Here is a 17,062-nt window from a genome sequence, read left to right as displayed (position 1 = left end):
TTTAGCCGCAGAGCACCAAGAACGCTCGGTCAGTTAGCTAGCTACTGCGCTGTGGAGAACGTCTGTCTACGCCCACTTCTCAACAATCAAATCAAATCCCTCTAATGATATGTCCCGCCTGCACGTCCTGTTTCATTCGGAAATACGTCACGATACGGAAGCTAGATACTCTGGAAATGCTGTTTCAGCTCGACTTTAAACTCCTATGGGCGCTCTTTCTCTTCAGTGTCAACTGGCTCACAGATATATTTCTATAAGGGGCTGACATCAAATTGACCAAACCTTCTGAAGTAAGATTTGATTTGGTCATGACATCTGGGTGACCAGACAATGACCACATTTTACGGTCTGTTGTGACCAGTTGTAGAATTCCATAACAGAACAATTAGTTCTCAAGTGTTCCACAAAGCTGTGTAATGATCTAAAGTAATGTCTTCTCTATTGCAGATGTCAAAGGCGGTTAAATTAGCGACCATGCACAAAGGCTATAGTCGTAGAAGCGGCGGCCTCGGGTTCAACTCCCGCCCTCGGCCCTTTGCCGCGTGTCATCCCCACTCTCTCTTCCCCCGTTTCCGCCACCATCCACTGTCCTCTCTCTAAAAAATAAAGGCATAAAAAGTTTTTTAAAAAAAAGAATCTTAAATGAAAAAAAAAAAGCCTTTCCAGGTTTAAAGTTAAACATTTTTCAACTTCGTTCATCCTCTGCTTCATGCAGTCATTTGTCTGTTTCCAGATCTTGCTCCATCTCTCTCTCTGGTGATCTTTGTCACCATTTTTCTCCCAGCTGTTTCTTCAGGGTTCTTCTTCCCCCCGAAAAATATAGATGCTTCTGTCATGTGCTTTCTCAGCTAGCCGGGCAGTCTGATTGAGCGATAACCAGGGGTGCTGTGAGGCAGCAGGAGCAGTTGCCATCAGACGAGACAAATGTCGCTGCCTTCTTTCTAAAACTTGAAAAACAAACTTGTGTCTACTCCACAGCAGAGGGTCTTCTGAAAGTATCAATGTCCTTATTGACACGGGGATGGCAAAACAAACCTGCAAAAAAATGCTCAAGCACAAAGCCAGGACTGTGTGTACAGTGCTCCTGCTGCGATTTCCAGAAAGGCACCAGAAGTCCTTGCAACAACTTGCAACGACTGATTTCGTAAATGAAAGGCAGAGAGATGGAGACATGCAGGGATCAGCTGGCTGCTGAACGATGCAGCAGGAGGCGATGTGGTGATCAGACTGTCGTCAGGGTAGAAAAGTTAACAGGGTAGGTGATGCTGAAACTGTATTAACTTGTAGACATACATGCACAGGGATTTCTAACTCAAGGTTTTGGCAACGGATGTTTTTCAGCAACAGCCCAACATAAAGGGTGAACATACCGTGAGTTCAACCTTGACACAGCATCTTTCTGGCCTCTGACTATAAGATGTCGAGGTCATGAAGCAACCATTTGAAGTACTGCCTCTCAAGGCTTTACCACCTCTGCCCTGCAGACACAGCGGTTGTCGCTTGACCTGGGAAAGAAATAACTCAACCGAATTGGGCAGTTTTTCTTTGACAGAAGTCCATCTTAGTGATTGCATCGCCATCCTTTTTCAATTTTGTGTCAGAGATTGTGCATCGTTCTCCAATGCAGTCAGAATGTCCTTCCTGCAGCCACAATATTTTGTCAGCAAACTTTCCACTGCGATTGTGTTGAGTAGAAAGAAGGAGCGGGGGTGAGACGAGGACAAGAGCCATTCAAACCATATAGAATATTAAAAGTATAACGATTAGAGGAGCAGTTCGCCCCTGGAAAAGCCACTGTTAGTCAAAGCTGGTGTTCTCTGTAATCGATAGAAGCAGTAATATTTGAAATTGGCGCCGTAGCTGTGGAGGAAGTTGCTCGTAGTTTCGCCCATTCTACATTCCTACAACACCCAGCGTGCATTGCGCCCCTCCCTCCGATTTTGAACGAGACATGACATCGGAGGCGGGCGTCCTAGATTGAGGAAGTGTAGTTTAGCGAGCTCCCTGGCCTCTGCCAGAGGACGTGTTTTACGTCGTCTGGTGGAGGTTTTCCAGGGCCCATTTTCCAGCTCCTCATAATAGCATGATAGGACTGAGGTCTTTAAGATGCCTTATTCTTGGATTTGGAATCAGGACGTTACAAAAGCAGTGCTGTCCTTGGGGCTTGAGCGCCTGCTGTGTGAGCTCTGCTGGTGGAAAAGTGAAAGACCTGCCGTAAAAAGGGTTGAGCACGGAGCTTAGTGTCACCGTAATGAGTATGACTCAGGAAACAGGTGCCTTACTGCGCTCCTTAAAAGTAGAGTGGCCATTTAGAAGTCACATGACTAAAAAATATGAACCAAGCTGAGGATAAGGTCTGAAGTGACTTAGAAGAAGTAATTGAAAGAGATGATTTGCAAAAACAAACTCTGCACTAACACAAGTCATCTGCAGCTTAGTGACACAATCTCAGTGTGGAAGACACGATTAGGCTTCGAATCTGCCCTTTTTAGGGTGCCACGGCTCTGTGAATCATGGAGTTAATTAACTGTCCACCTACACATCAAACATAGTAATTTGCATGTCAGAATTGGAATGGCTTGGCAAGCAATTTGAGTTTCGCTTCCTGACATGGTGTGCAAACTGGTGTGACATTATCCGTCTTCGAAACGCTTGCACTGTGTTGCACAGCCTACATGGATAATAACCGGCTGCTATAGGTCTCACAGGGTGGTGGGTGTTTTAAAATGTTTGTGAATCAAATTTCTTGATCCTCGTCGTTCAGCGAGCTACCTCGGGCCGTGCCAAACAAGAGATCGTTGCCTTTCCGATGAGCTTTTAGCATTTCAACATGAGGCAGGCCCACACAGGGCTCCCAAAGGGGTGTAATTTAGCTCAGATTTAATGACATTTTGACATTCATCACTTTCTAAGCCAGAAAACATTTTACATTTAATAACTTTGATAGTCCACTTTTCTTCATTATAGACTTTCCTGACAGGTCGCTGCAGAGTATGATTAAGCAAAAAGCATCAGATCCTACTTTAGATTCCGCTCCCTCGCCGTCTCATCCTCCATCTGGTTGGATTTGGTTGAATGTGAGTTATTGCCTCGGGGAGATTGATGGGTACCAAACACCTTCGCTGGCACTCGGAGACATTCTCGCCTCAGTGCCACACACTGATTGGTTTTGCGTGTGTGTGTATGTGTGCACGTGTGCCACACATTACCACATATTGATTTTGCTGCAGTCCCTTCGCTGTAACGTCCTTTCTCTTGACTTTAAGTCCAAGTGAATGCTTTGGCCTTCATGCGTGTGAATAAGAAAGGACAACAATCGTACAAACACACACACACACAGAGCCGTGCTCATAGGAATGCGGCCCTGCAATTTACACGGTGATTGACAGGCCTCGGCAGGATTCAGACACTCAGTGTCTGCACTGCCTCTGTCCTCACAGTCACTGACTGCATGTGGAACGCTTAATAACCTTCTCATCTCTTCCTCTCTTCTCTCTTACCTTCCTCCACTCTACACCACTATCCTCTGCTCTTTTCTAACGCACAGGTGGACGCAGGTTGGATTGGATTCTGGTCGAGTGTCGGTGGGTGCGTGTTTGGAGTAGCAATGGCCAGGTAAGTTTCTCTATACCTAGCTGTGTGACTGTCCCATTGGCCATTTTCTTCTGACATCATGCTCATAGTGGGAGGCTCCAATGCTGTTATGTCACACGGCTGTGTTGCAGTAGAAGTCATAAATTAAGGTATCTGACGATCAATTCAGCAACTGAAAACACTATGTAAAGTAAACCAGAGAGAGAAATATGGCAATACATAAATATCTTTTATAACTTGTTGCAAATTTAACTTGGCAACTCTCAAGCCCTGCCACACGTCGGTAGACATTGATACTTCTACTACCCATACTGATGGGTCATGAATTTGACTATTCAAATAGTCATTAATTTATAAGAATTAAAAAAAAGTTTACGCGACTATTATCTCATCTTAAAACTATATGGTAAATATAGTACTTATCTAGTCTTTGCGACTACTCAAAGCTGCTTTTACACTACATATCACATTCACCCATAAACACATATTCATACACTGATGGCAGAGGCTGCTACCTAAAGTGCCCAACTGTCGATCAGTTATCACATTCGTTGGCTATGCCACCGGGAGCAATTTGGGGTTCAGTTTCTTGCCCAAGGACACTTTGACATGTAGCCTGAGGGAGCTGGGGATCGAACCTCCGACCTTTCGATTGAAAGACGACAGACTCTACCACTGAGCCACAGCCGCCCCCATTTACCATGGTTATACCGGTGCCTGGTTATAATGCAGTACTTCCACCAAACGATGGCTGTAGCGCCTGTCAATGCTGTTTGCTAAGAAGAAAAAAGCGTTTGTGCCAGGTGTCGGTAAAAATGCAGAGACGTCTGCAGCCGTCAGAGAGTTCTGTGTGGAAGTCCAAAAATGACGTCAAGTGCAAACTTCGAAAGGTAAAACTAGCATATCAAAAGTCGTACAACATCTATGCACAGTATGAGAAATGATCCATGTCTGTGTGTTACATAAGGAAGATTTACTCTGCGTTTTATGGGAGTTTTTTCCGTACAAACTTGGACCTGAAATTAAAACCAACAGAGCTGTGAGTAAGTGTCCTAAATCGGTCTCTCTCTCCTTATGTCAGCATGTGTTTGCACGGTGGGGGTGGGGGGGGATCTTTGAATAATTGTCCAATAGTTCCCAGTGAATATCAAATAGTATTTTTGCTTGAAATGCCCATCCCTAATTGCTACATTTAAAGGTGCCACAAGCCATTAAGTTGGGAACAGCTGGCATAGATGGAGGTGGAGGTCGAGTACATGAAGCGACTTTATGTTCTGTAACTTTAATGTTGCTGAAGGGAGGTTGACACACGGCTTAAACCATTTGTTGCAGGAATAAATGCACGTCTCGCCTATCGTAAAACAAAAGACCCCTGTGAACAAAGAGCTTTTAAGTTCACAAGGCCGTTCAAAACGCACGGAAACAACCAACTCATGCTCCGTTTGATATCCTCGGCTGTGCCTTCTGCTACCTGACAAACAAGATTAGAAACAGGAACCTTTGAATTTTCTGCACAGCGGAATAACTCAGCTCGCTGTATGCATTCATATTGTGCTCTACAGTATTACCCAGGAAGGCTTTATAAGGTATTGATAACTTTTAAAAATCACATAAACACCAGCTGCGGGTTGAATTAAGGTTAAGCAGGGGGTCTCTCTCTCCTGATCGCCTAATCTCATCTACTTTCTTAATATACGACCTGAATCCAGCAACACAGGCAGGGAAATAGATGCTAATGCAACAGCCACTTCGCCTCCGTTGATGGATAGGGAGCCACATCGCAAAGACAAAGTGTGGAGTCTGCAAAAGCAAGGGATTCATTCCTGCTCTGACGGAAATATATGTTTATTGCCGGCTGAGGCCCAATCAGCACTTCCAGGCGGACCCACTGTTTTCTTAAAGCTGTAATCAGGGAAATGAGCCCATAACTCCCACTGTTAATCAATGAAGCTGTTTGCAGCACGAGATGAAAGTGTATGTAAACAGAGCCGGTGAATTATTGGTGTTGATTACGTGGACTCTGAGCCAGTGGAGGGATTGATTAGGCTCTCTTCGGTGCAACAGTTGATAGTTAAATGGAATTTAGTTTAAACAATTGGCCTGCACCTCAATCGCTCTTTGTGCAATGGGTGGTAAGGGTACGTACTAGTCTCGGTGTGTTTTTACACAGTGTTCCGGCATGGCGGAAGCAAAACATGCGCGAGGTGTAAACAAACAGCGCGTGCATCATATACTGTTCCGCCCTGCCTGTACGCCGTTCACACTGACGCCGTTCTGCCTTCTGTTACTACCTCCGATGCCGGCTCAGAGGCGGAACGACTTCGCCCCACCATTTCACCTGTATGTGTTGCGTAATAATCCCGCCTTGAACAGGAAGTGTAAAAGGGGCTATAGATTGTTCTTGCGTTCAGGTAACAACAATAGAAAAGTTCCCTTATTTCATTCTTCTGCTTTTTCTTTTACTCGAGGCTTCAAAATGACGCTTTCATGTCATTAAATTGTTACTGATATTTTGCTCTGTCGGTTTTTATCTCACTTTTTGGGGGTTTATTGTCTGTTTTATGTTTATTGATTTCAAAACGAGCAATACAAGTCAACTTGGGGCTATTTTCTGTAGCTGGTTTGCAGTTGTGTTGAACATGTATCTAAGTGATTACATTATAACTCATAAGTGCTACCTGTTCACCTTGCAAACAGTTGGTGAGCAGGTGATTAAGAGTGAAATATTAATATTCAGTGATTGAAAAGCACTCTGATAAAATCAACCGTGATTGAACAGGTTGATGACGACACTGTTGCTCTGCGATCAGCTGCATTGACTCTAAAAAAAGATCCTTGGGGGGAAAGTTACTGTTACAGTTTCCTCTTTATCAGCTTTTAGGATTCATTGACTGGAGACAGGTTTTGAAAAGTATTTTTTTAGGATGATGCAAGGCCAAAAATGGAAAATGTATGATTTAGATGCCTCAGGTTGAACTTAGGGGTGGGATTTGCAATAACGTCGAAACCAGGATGAGCACACGTTTTGGTTTTAGGGAGGGGTGATTTACTTCCCTCAGTGTTTCCCGGGCCGCCCAAATATATTTGGCGACTAATTCTATCGTGTTTCTTGTTTTATCCCTCCAAGATCTTCATCCACGATTGAATGTTTACTGAAAAACGATGAGCCTCCCTCACGCGCGCCTCACCTGCTGCCGTGAAAACGGTTCGTGGGTTTAAAATTTAAACCGCGAGTTGTGTTATTTTGGTGACTTTGTAAAACGTACAGCTCATGATGAACGTCAACAGACATGTAGCGGACACACATTGGGAGATAGAAGCAGAGAGAGGAGGGACAAGCTGCTGTGTTCAGGTACAGCAGAGCAGAGGTGTGTGGAGGTGGGGATAACTCAAGAGAAGCAAAGTGAGAAGGCTAAAGTAGTTCGGTGAACAATCGGTAAATTATGGATGGTGAAATACGGATGGGCATTTCCAGTAATCTAATTACCTTATGAATAAGAAATCGAGTACTCGCAAATATCTATTTTTTTACCGCTAACAAAACATACGTCGGACACCGACCTCCCGGCCCGGATATAGTAGGCTATATGCCTGTTGTGCGGCGTGATGGTGGTTTTTACTCCGGCTCAACAAACGCCATCAGCTCACGGAAGATTTCTCCTCCCACAACACTTACTGGGAGCATATCTCCAGTCACAATGTCTGTTATTAGCAAGCTCTGGTATCATCATGACGTGTGCTAACAGAGCTAGCAAATGATGTGATGCGAGGCTGCCTGTTGTCTGTCTCCGCTGGCTTCTCCTTGTGCTTTAAGCTCATGTGGTTAAGCATTGAACTAGTATTTCTATGATATACAGGTTTAACACCACGTATCTTGCACAGCACGTTATCGTCTGTTTTGTCAAAGTACTTCCAGACATCACTTTTCCTGGTCACGGCTGACGTGGTGCGTGTAAGCTAGCTGAGTTAAACTACTGTAGCCGAAAACAACGCATGCGCAGGTGCGCGAGTAATATTCGTCCCCATCCCTGGGTGAAAAACGGTATAACCGTCTTTAAATAGGGTAATGTTTTACCCCGTTAAGCCTATCCCTAGTTGAACTGCGTCTTAATGAAGTAAGCGACTTGATACACATTTTTATTATTCTTATCCCAGACAAGAATCCCATTACAAAGTCAGATTTTATTCACCATTTATGCATTCATCTTTATGATTAGTATCTACTTATATCTGTGTAATAAAGCTGTGCTGTGCCAGAACCTGATTGAAGTGTTCACCTGTTGTGATCTGTGGCTGCTGCCGCTGCTGCTCGGTCATTCACAACAGGGAGCAGACGTTCTCATTAATTATCATCAGTCACCAGGCGGATGGTTTTTTTTTCCTCTCTTCTTCTCTTTGATTGGTGATGCCTGTTGGTAGATGAGCCCTAGATGCAATCAGACTGAGGTCCTTTGATAAGGAACCTGTTATAAAATAGCAAAAACAGAAGAAACTTAACCGTATCGTTATCTCTGTACCCGCTTAAAACTGCCTTTCTGCTTTTTCCTTCTCCTTCCAAACTTGCTGCAATACGGCATCATTAGACACACTCCCAGGAAAGCTTGCGCTAATGAACTGAGCAGAGAGCAATTTTTGTCCCTCGTCTCAGCCACTGGCATACCGTAAGATGTTAATGTCCCTCTGCCTCTAGCTTGCGCCACCGAGTGCCACTGCTGAGCACAGTTTGCCACAGGCGGCAGAAAATCGTCCCCTGTAAATGATTTTTAAGGCTGCAGGTGTTGCAGTTTCAGGTTGTGTTTTTTAAAATAAATATCTTTGGGGACATGCACTTGCCCTTCGCCAAAAAAAACACTAGCTGCTTGCAAACATTTCATCGCCTTGCCGGTGGATGTTTGAATGGCAGGAAGCCTGATGCAGCAGCTTCAATTAGCGGTGGATGCCTTAAGGTGCGGCATCCGTCATGGAAACGTTTGACAAACAATCTGTCTGGCTGCTGTTTTGATTATGTGTCCCAGACAGAATCCGACTGGATGACAGTGAGATGCTGTACAGATTGAAGAGATGGAGAGAATAACTAACAAGAGTCCTTCATAATCATCAGGAAAATCAGCTGTAGAACGGGCAAGGGAGGAGGAAGTGGCAGGAAACAGAAGCAGGTTATTCTCCTTAACATCACAACTGTCAGAAGCAGACAAAACTCCAGGTTAATGAGATGAGATAGAGCAAACACAAATGAGTATCAGCCACTGCATAATTTGTTTCACCTGCAAACAGGGACAATCTGTAATTGCATGCTGGTCATCATATTAAACTGTCCACATCTATTAGGTTATTCGCTGCTCGTCTCTTTTTAAAAACACAGACAGGCCCTGTAGATACAATCACACTGATGATGATGTTTCATCACTCCCTGCGGGCACTGGGTGAGCAGAAAATTGGAATCTGATTCTACACGACTTAAATGATCCTATCTTAACGGCCGATAAATCCTGTTAGAGCTGTGTAAAAGATGGGCTTTTAATTCTGACATTACCTCATGAGATGACACAACCCTATTTATACACTGAGAGCTCTGAGTTACATAACTGGAGACATGTTAAGAGTTTGATATATCATTAAAAATCAGTGACGTGTACAGCTACAGGAAGAAATAAGAGACCGCTCGAAATGTTCCTTAAACCAGCATCTCTCTCTTCATGTCATGGCACCCCACTGAAAACCACCCGACGGTAATGTGGAGAGACAGACTGGTGGACAGCATGCCAAGATGCATGAAAGCTGTCATTAAAAACCAGGTTATTCCACCAAATATAGATCTCTGAACTCTTCAGTTAAAACATTCGTATTCTGTTGTTTCAACACGAACATGAACTTGTTTTCTTTCCATTATTCAAGGTCTGAAAAACATCTTTTTTTGCATCTTTTGGTTTCTTAACCAGTCGTCATTTTCTGCAAATAAAAGACCTTAATGAGAACATTTTATTTGGAAGTTGGAGAAATGTTTACAATAAAACAAAAGTTAATTTCACTGAAACACAAACGTATAAATAGCAGAACCAGAGAAGGACTTTTATTTGCAGTGGCGTCTTCATTTTTTCCGCAGCTGTAGCTGCATTTTACAGAAGGTGCATTTATAAAATGTTACCTAAACTGTAGCTAATAATAAATCCAATTGTTGGGGACTGCATTCAGCCAGCCGTGGATCATTGCACATTTTATGTTGTTATGAGTATTTGTCACAGCAGAACCGTGTATTTGGAACAGACTCAAAATAAACTACTAAGGCCCAGTCATGGTGGTTTAAACCAGTGCAACAGAGGAGCTCATTGACTTAGTCCTGTAAGTCTTGTTTCCATAAACATGTTTTGCACATTTTAAATTACTGCATTAGAACAGCTGAATGAAAACAGCAAAACGTCCTTAATTGCACAGAAAAGTTTTTGCCTTTTGTCGAAGACTGCACGCACTAAACAGGATATGGAAACACCTTTGGATTGGATTGGAAAATCTTTATTGTCCCCAAGGGGCAATTTGGTTTGCATCAGTAGCACACAGAAGCAATACGCATCATAAAAGATATAAATACAAGAACAGGAGACATAATACATATACATATATATACAGTATAATACATACTCCTATGGATGTCATCAGGATAGACACAAAGCCAACAGTCCTTGGTATATGTGCAATGGCAACAGTGCCTACAGCTTGTTTAAGAACCCAACTGCTCATGGAGCAAATGACCTGAGGTATCTATAAAAAGCAGATGCATGGAGGTCTGCATGGGTGTGAAAAAAACAGTTGTGAAAAAGGTTCTCTCTTTGGTGCTCTTCAGTTTGAGAGTCCAAGTTAAAAGTTACTGAAAGGATCTGAAGCCTTTATTTCTTTTGGGCTACAGACGCATAGTAAAAACATGCCTACACATTTCAGCAAGTTGCCCTGATGAAGTTGCCCCTCTGTGTGCCTCAGATCCTTTCAGTGACCTAAGATACCTTGGATTTGTCCCTCAGAGTGTAAGCGAACCTCCTCCCTGTTGGCAGAAGTCTAAACTCTGCATGAAGAGGGTGGTGAGGGTCTTCCAGGGATGGCCTTTGCCTTCTGAGTGGCTTGTACTTGATAAACAAGTTCTGACGTAGCAAACATTAGCGTAGCAAACTAACATGACTGATTAGTTGAATCCTGCTGTGTGCATCAATTTTTCTTCCTCTCTGGACAGCATGGTGCTAGCTGACATGAGAGAACAGTTGAAGTTTGTCCAATAAAAAACAAAGTCTTGAGGACCTCTCTCAGTTTTTCATGGATGACTTTAATGGCCGAGGTGACTTGTTTTGTTTACAGTCTGCAACCTCAATTAGTTCTACTCAGTTTAGATAACAGGCAGGTCTAAAGGGTAGTTTATTCTTCCCATTTCTGACACATCTACGCTTTGCAATAAGCTGAGTTTATTAGACTTAATGATAAACACATTAATTTTGCTGTTGGTTATCTGCAAGCCAATTGTTTTCACTGTGTCAGTTTAACTCAAACTGTGTCACACCTGAATTATCTCGCCAATCAGCGACCAATCTCTTTATCCGGTTGACTCAGGGACCATCAGAGTTATTATAGGAAATAAGCCACTTATCATGTTTATGCCTGGAGGATCAGATTGGAGTTGATACCGGGAAGTAGCCTGTGATCCTCTCTGCAAAGAGATGAGGGCTTGGCTGGGTGCAGGCTAAAGATTTCGTCCCTCTCTGGCGCCGGGGGCAGTTGGAGAGCTGTGGATGCGCGCCAGTCAGTGGCAGATGGATGATGCAGATTTGAGGGGTGTAGAACCAGGGATGTCTCTGCAGTAGCAAACGCTTGTCCCAATTACTAGACTTTCTTTTCCTGAGCAGCCAGCTCCTTGTTAACAGAAATATGACTGCTTTAGATCCGTTTATCTGAGAAGATCTGTCGCGTTCTCCCATGTTACTGTTTCCGTGCTCTAATTTATCCGAACAGCGATATGGAGGCCAACGATAGCAGCTCTAAAAGTCGTATGAACGTGGACGTAATATGTCGAGGCTTTGAATGACAGCTCGTGAAATCCCAGGAGACGTTGATGTCGTCTAAAAATGCCACCCAGAGCGTTCTGAGTGGAGATGTTCTCATTATCCTTCCAAGAGATGATTTCCCTCATCGCCCTGGCCCTTCAGCACGCTGTCAGAACTCCACGTCCTAGCTGAACTAATCAGCCATTTCCAGCACTTCTTTTTATTCTTGCATTAAGTTCATTGTCAAGCCGAGCCTTCTTTTCTCAAGCATCTTGTCTGTGAGCAACAAAACAAAAGTAATTAGTGTCTGTCTTTGCTTCAGGCTTCTGTAGCTTCATCTAATCTTTCACCAGCATACATATGCAAACCCAGAGGAGAGGAGAGGAGTTAATGAACTATGAGGGTTTAGTAAGGGCTACAAAGAGAAACCTCACTACTCAAGGGAGTTTGAGGAGCGGCCCGATGGCTTGTCTTCCGCAATATTATACAAGTCGCATCTCAAGTCCGCCTGCTTAGCTGGTGAGACAAATTGAATCAGCTCTTGGATAAGTGTCGGCTTGCGTAATGACAAGTACAACTGACGCACACAGAAACAAGTGGGAGAAGGAAACGATCTCGCCGTTCTCTGAAACAACGAATGTCTCCACTAATAAATTATGACACGAGTCACAGAGGAAGCAGACATTTAGAAATTGCTTAGCCGCTTATTGTGTTCATAAAGGATGCCTCCTGCTTCTGTAGCAGCTGTCTTTACTCACTTCAGTAATCTTGTTTGCATTTTGTCCTTTCATATTTCAGGATTAGTATCTTCAATATATTTCGCCTCTGTGTTTTAAATCTATTGTTATAACTTATTTCTCCTCCTCCTCCTCCCTCCACCCGCTCCCAGGTTTGCAGATTCCATCCGGGGGATGCTGAAGCTGATCCTGGTGCTGCTGCTGGCAGGAGCCTCTCTGTCCTCTACATGGTTCACACTCACCTGTCTGTGCAGAGTGACTCACCTCCCCTCCACTGCAGGTTAGTTCACACAGCAGAATCCGCGTCAAGGTGACATTACATACAGGAAGTACGGCAGGAAGATGCAACCCAGAGCCGAAAGTGAATTCAGGGATCAGTTCAGATTCTCCACCTTGAGATGTTTCAACTTAAAGCACCCAAAACTTTTTCATCCCAGGAACTACTTTCCAAGTACCCTTTCAGTCTGTCGTGCATTTTCTAATGCAGTCACTGGACCCATGAAGATCAGGCAAAATTAATCAGCTGACGTAAAACACTAAAACAGGTACAGATGTTTAATGCATCATTTTTGCTCACAACTATTCAACTACAAATAGGCCAAAAGCGACACCTTAGCAGCATGTCGCCTTTTCAATTACAACTGGATTTTGTCCCCTGTATTTATGCTCATTAGGGAATGGTCTTTGGTCCATCTGTTGTATGCTTTATTTTGTAAGTCCATGGATGTGTCATAGCACAATGACCAAAAAAAAAAAGGAAGATTTTTCGTCAATAAAACGTTGCAAGTAATGGCATCCATCCATCCATTTTCTTCCGCTTATCCGGGGTTGCGTCACGGTGGCAGCAGGGTAAGTAAGTTAGCCCAGACGTCTCTTTCCCTAGCAACGTCTTCCAGCTCCTCCTGGGGGATCCCGAGGTTTTCCCAGGCCAGGTGGGAATATATAATCCCTCCAGCAAGCTCTGGCTCTGCACCGGGAGTCTCCTCCCACTCCCCTCCAGGGAGGTGCCCCGGGATGCATCCTAATCAGATGCCCAAACCACCTCATCTGGCTCCTTTCGATTCGAAGGAGTAGCGGCTAGTTGCAAGTAATGACCAATCAGAAATGTTGTGCTGCAAGCCCTATGCCAGAAGTTCCTGTATTTTGAAAGTATTATCCCTGAGCGGAGTCATTGGCGGGTTTAAATAAAATCCCTGCAACTTCATTTAGGCCCTTTTCCCTGCTGTGGAAATGTGTGTGAGTTCCTCCAAAGGTTTCTACCGAATTGTGGCTTTGGATATTTCATTGTTTGGGCGTAAAAACTCCATGGCGGCCTTGACTTTTGATGCACGTATCACCGACCTGACGAAGAGTCCTGAAATTAGGGCAACATGCATAAAAGGTGTCGTGCGCTGTCCACCCAGTTTTGATTTAAACTCCTTCACAGTGAAAGCTTAAAGTCAATATTTACATCCTGTAGTTTTTGATTTACATGACGTAAGGAGTCAAAACAATAAAATAATTTTCAGTATCCAAATACTTGAAGGCTACACTGTATACTTGTTACATATTCGGTAGAACCAATCCATTAGTGACAAACCCATTAGGGACATTAGTGGACTCTGCTGCCTTTTCCTAAGCCAAACCAATAAGCATACCAGCATGTTGTTCAAAGCTGCTGATTCTAGCCATCATCATCCATCATCATTCTCCAGGCCCTGGCAATGCTCTCTTTTTATCTCACACCCTCTTATCCCCAACACTGGCAGCGTGCAGCAGCGAGGCTCCAACCTTGTTCGTCCACCTGGCATATCATACGAGAGGGTGCTGTGATACTGCAGCACAATCTGCCAAAACAGCTCATTATCCCAGTGCGGGTTGGTTAGCAGCACACACACATATAGAGATCACAGTAATCTGCGGCTTCTGTGAACAGCTGACCAGCCTTTTGAAAAAAATCGGTAAATAATTTGCACAGAAGTTGTCGGTGGAGTTTTTCAGATTATAGGTGCTTGGTAGCGTCCTTAAAGGAACTTTACACTTAGATTAAAATAGGCTACACAGATAAATCACATGAACCATTTTATGCCTTTAAAATACAATATATAGAACAAGATCGTTGTTCAGATGATGCTTCCGATAAAGCACAGTGACCTCTATGCAGCCCTGCAAGACAGTTTTCAAGTGTGGGGAAAAATAATGTTGAACCAAATTATACTTGCAGCGCAGTAAATTCCATTATTTGAAGGTATTTTCACGGAGAGAGGGACCTTTTATTCCTTTAGTTAATGATCGACACCATTGCAATGTTTATTCAGTCACTAGTCTGACTTAAAGGATAACTTTTTCAACCTACACCCTCCCATATGTTTGTGTGTAAATGACTAGTGGAGACAACAATTATTGAAATCGATCCAGTATTCAGGGAGGGAGCACTGGCCGGCAGCCGCAAAATGAGATACAATGTAACTAAACGGGGCACCGGGCACACGCCAATATACAGCCACTAGAAGCGCTTGTTTTTGCTACTGACTCCCTCTTCGTCTTCTCGCACTCCTCTCTCCTTCTTCCCGCAACAACTATGGTCTAGCGCGAGACTTCTCCGTGAGCGAGACTTGGTTACAGACAACAACAGAGAGCGTAAGGTAAAGTAGCATGGCTGCCACAGAGTTGTCAGACACTTATTATAACGATCTGAGCCTGTCAGTAGCAACCAGATCCATTGGATCGATTTCAATAATTGTCTAAAGTTGTCTCCACTAGTCACGTACACACAAACACACGGGAAAATAGGGTCTAGGTTGAAAAATCCTGAAGTTACCCTTTAAGGGATACAGATCGTGCTTATAAACCTGCCATTGGCCGTCTTGTTGAGACATAATTCTTCTCCTATTCTGCTATCTGCTTATCAGTGTTTTTATATCGTTGTTGCAACTTAAAACAATGTCAACTATGTCCAAGCTACATGTCTGTGCAGGATCTCAGTCATCCAGGTCATGGTAATTCTAAGCTTTTGGATTAAGCTTAGAAGTGCGTCCAAGCTAGTTACCTTCACACTGAAATTTTCCTACGCTTTGGCGAAGAATTGGATGCCATGCTCTCAGCTGAATCCAAAAGGCAATTGGACTTGGTTGCAGTTCTTGAAGACGTTTCACCTCTCCTCCGAAAGGCTTCTTCAGTTCTAAACTGACTGGTGGTGTAATCATGGGAGAGTCGTTGGGCTGGGCTGTTGACCTGATGGCAACGAGTGTCGTTAGCGTCCTCTGGTGTTGATGGGCTGTTCTAGCTCCGTTCACGAGTCAGTTTAGAACCAATCTTGGATCCCATCAGCTACAGCCTGAGACGATATAGCCTCTGGGGACACCGGTGAACGTGCCGGGCGGTAAGCTATAAACAACTGTCCGTCAAGACTTCCTTTTTTTGCGTGCTTAAAAAGACCGTTTTATTGTGATTCACTTGTTATTATCAGGTCTTACCTTTGCTGAAGTTTCAACATCATGACGCAGATTTGTAAGAAGTAAAAATGAAGCTTTGTCAGGTCTGTCCTCAAGAGGAGGAGAAAAATTTTAAAATGCTCGTTTTGTTGAACGGAGGTCGGATCGATTTGATGCATTCGAGGAAGGAAAATCTGAACGGCTTTCGTGACACTGCGTCAAGGGAATTTATCTCAAGTTAAATTTTAGAGCAAGAACAGATTGTTAGCTGTTAGCATGCAGGTGTCTGTTTATAGAGATCAATCAGAAGCTAAATCGTCGTCAGATGACGCTGATGGGAGCCTGGATGTCATTACGGCGGATTACTTTCCGCCTGCTTTCGCTCTCCTCACGGACTGTTTTTCTTGCATACGTCGCAGCCTGCTGATATGTGATTGGTCGATATTAATCGGGCTATAAGCGTACTACAAACGAAAATCAGAACACTTGCCTTCCTGGAAATCCACGTCCTACTTTGTAGAATCTGTAAGTAGAGATTAGTATAGAAATGAAGAAGCCTTTCGGATGAGAAGTGTAACGTCTTCAAGAAGTCCGGTTGCCTTTTGCATTAAGCTTAGAATTACCATGACCTGGATGACTGAGAACGTTCACACACATAGATGCCATGTTCTTTGGGTAATTCTGAGTATTAGCCATTATAATGCCTGAGCTTGCTCCATCCAGACTCTACTTTGCAAGGGCACCATCTCTGCAGATTGGGCAGTGCCACCCATAACTCTGTATTTGGAAATTTAGAAACACAAACAACCTGGAGTGTTTTTTCTATGTGCAGAATTATGATGGATTCAGCGAAACCGTTCTCCAGCGCTTGCAATGTGCTAAAACAGTGTTGATATAGGTCTGGTTATGCAAGTCAAATTTATTTATAAAGCACATTTAAAAACAGCAGCACCTGGCCACAGTGCTGTATACATAAAAACAATGCATAATAACCGAAGCAGCTGTATAGAGAAATGAGACAAACAACACAGAAAAGACTAAAACAGAAACAAGCGACTGATTTCTCGCTCTACAAGACAAAGAAGAAACTGTAGGTTACTGCACACGTTGTCCTTCTGCTGATGGTCAGACAAGACATCAGTTCGATGACGTCACCTTGAGCTCTTAGAAACATGGACGGAATATTTAAATATTTTCTGATATGTTGCTGACTGAAGATTAAGCACTGAATCAATAAAATAACCTTCAGTGCAGATGAATCAATAATGAAAATAACGTCAGCTTTAATGCGTAAATG

At 43.5% G+C, this 17,062-nt stretch overlaps 1 protein-coding gene across 1 annotated transcript in view; it reads left to right on the top strand.

Moving 5' to 3' along the window:
• Positions 1-17,062, top strand: part of slc49a4 (solute carrier family 49 member 4) — a 69,084-nt gene that overhangs the window by 31,385 nt on the left and 20,637 nt on the right. Inside the window, exons 6-7 of the mRNA XM_069663353.1 lie at positions 3,548-3,615; positions 12,505-12,632. Of these exons, the coding sequence (XP_069519454.1) occupies positions 3,548-3,615; positions 12,505-12,632 (196 nt within the window). The remainder of the gene's footprint in view (positions 1-3,547; positions 3,616-12,504; positions 12,633-17,062) is intronic.

This window comes from Semicossyphus pulcher, unplaced genomic scaffold, assembly GCF_022749685.1.
Source record: "Semicossyphus pulcher isolate SPU_LCO1_2020_fin unplaced genomic scaffold, fSemPul1.0.p SCAF_15, whole genome shotgun sequence".
Taxonomy (NCBI): Eukaryota; Metazoa; Chordata; class Actinopteri; order Labriformes; family Labridae; genus Semicossyphus; species Semicossyphus pulcher.
This window is presented reverse-complemented; position numbering and strand designations above follow the sequence as displayed.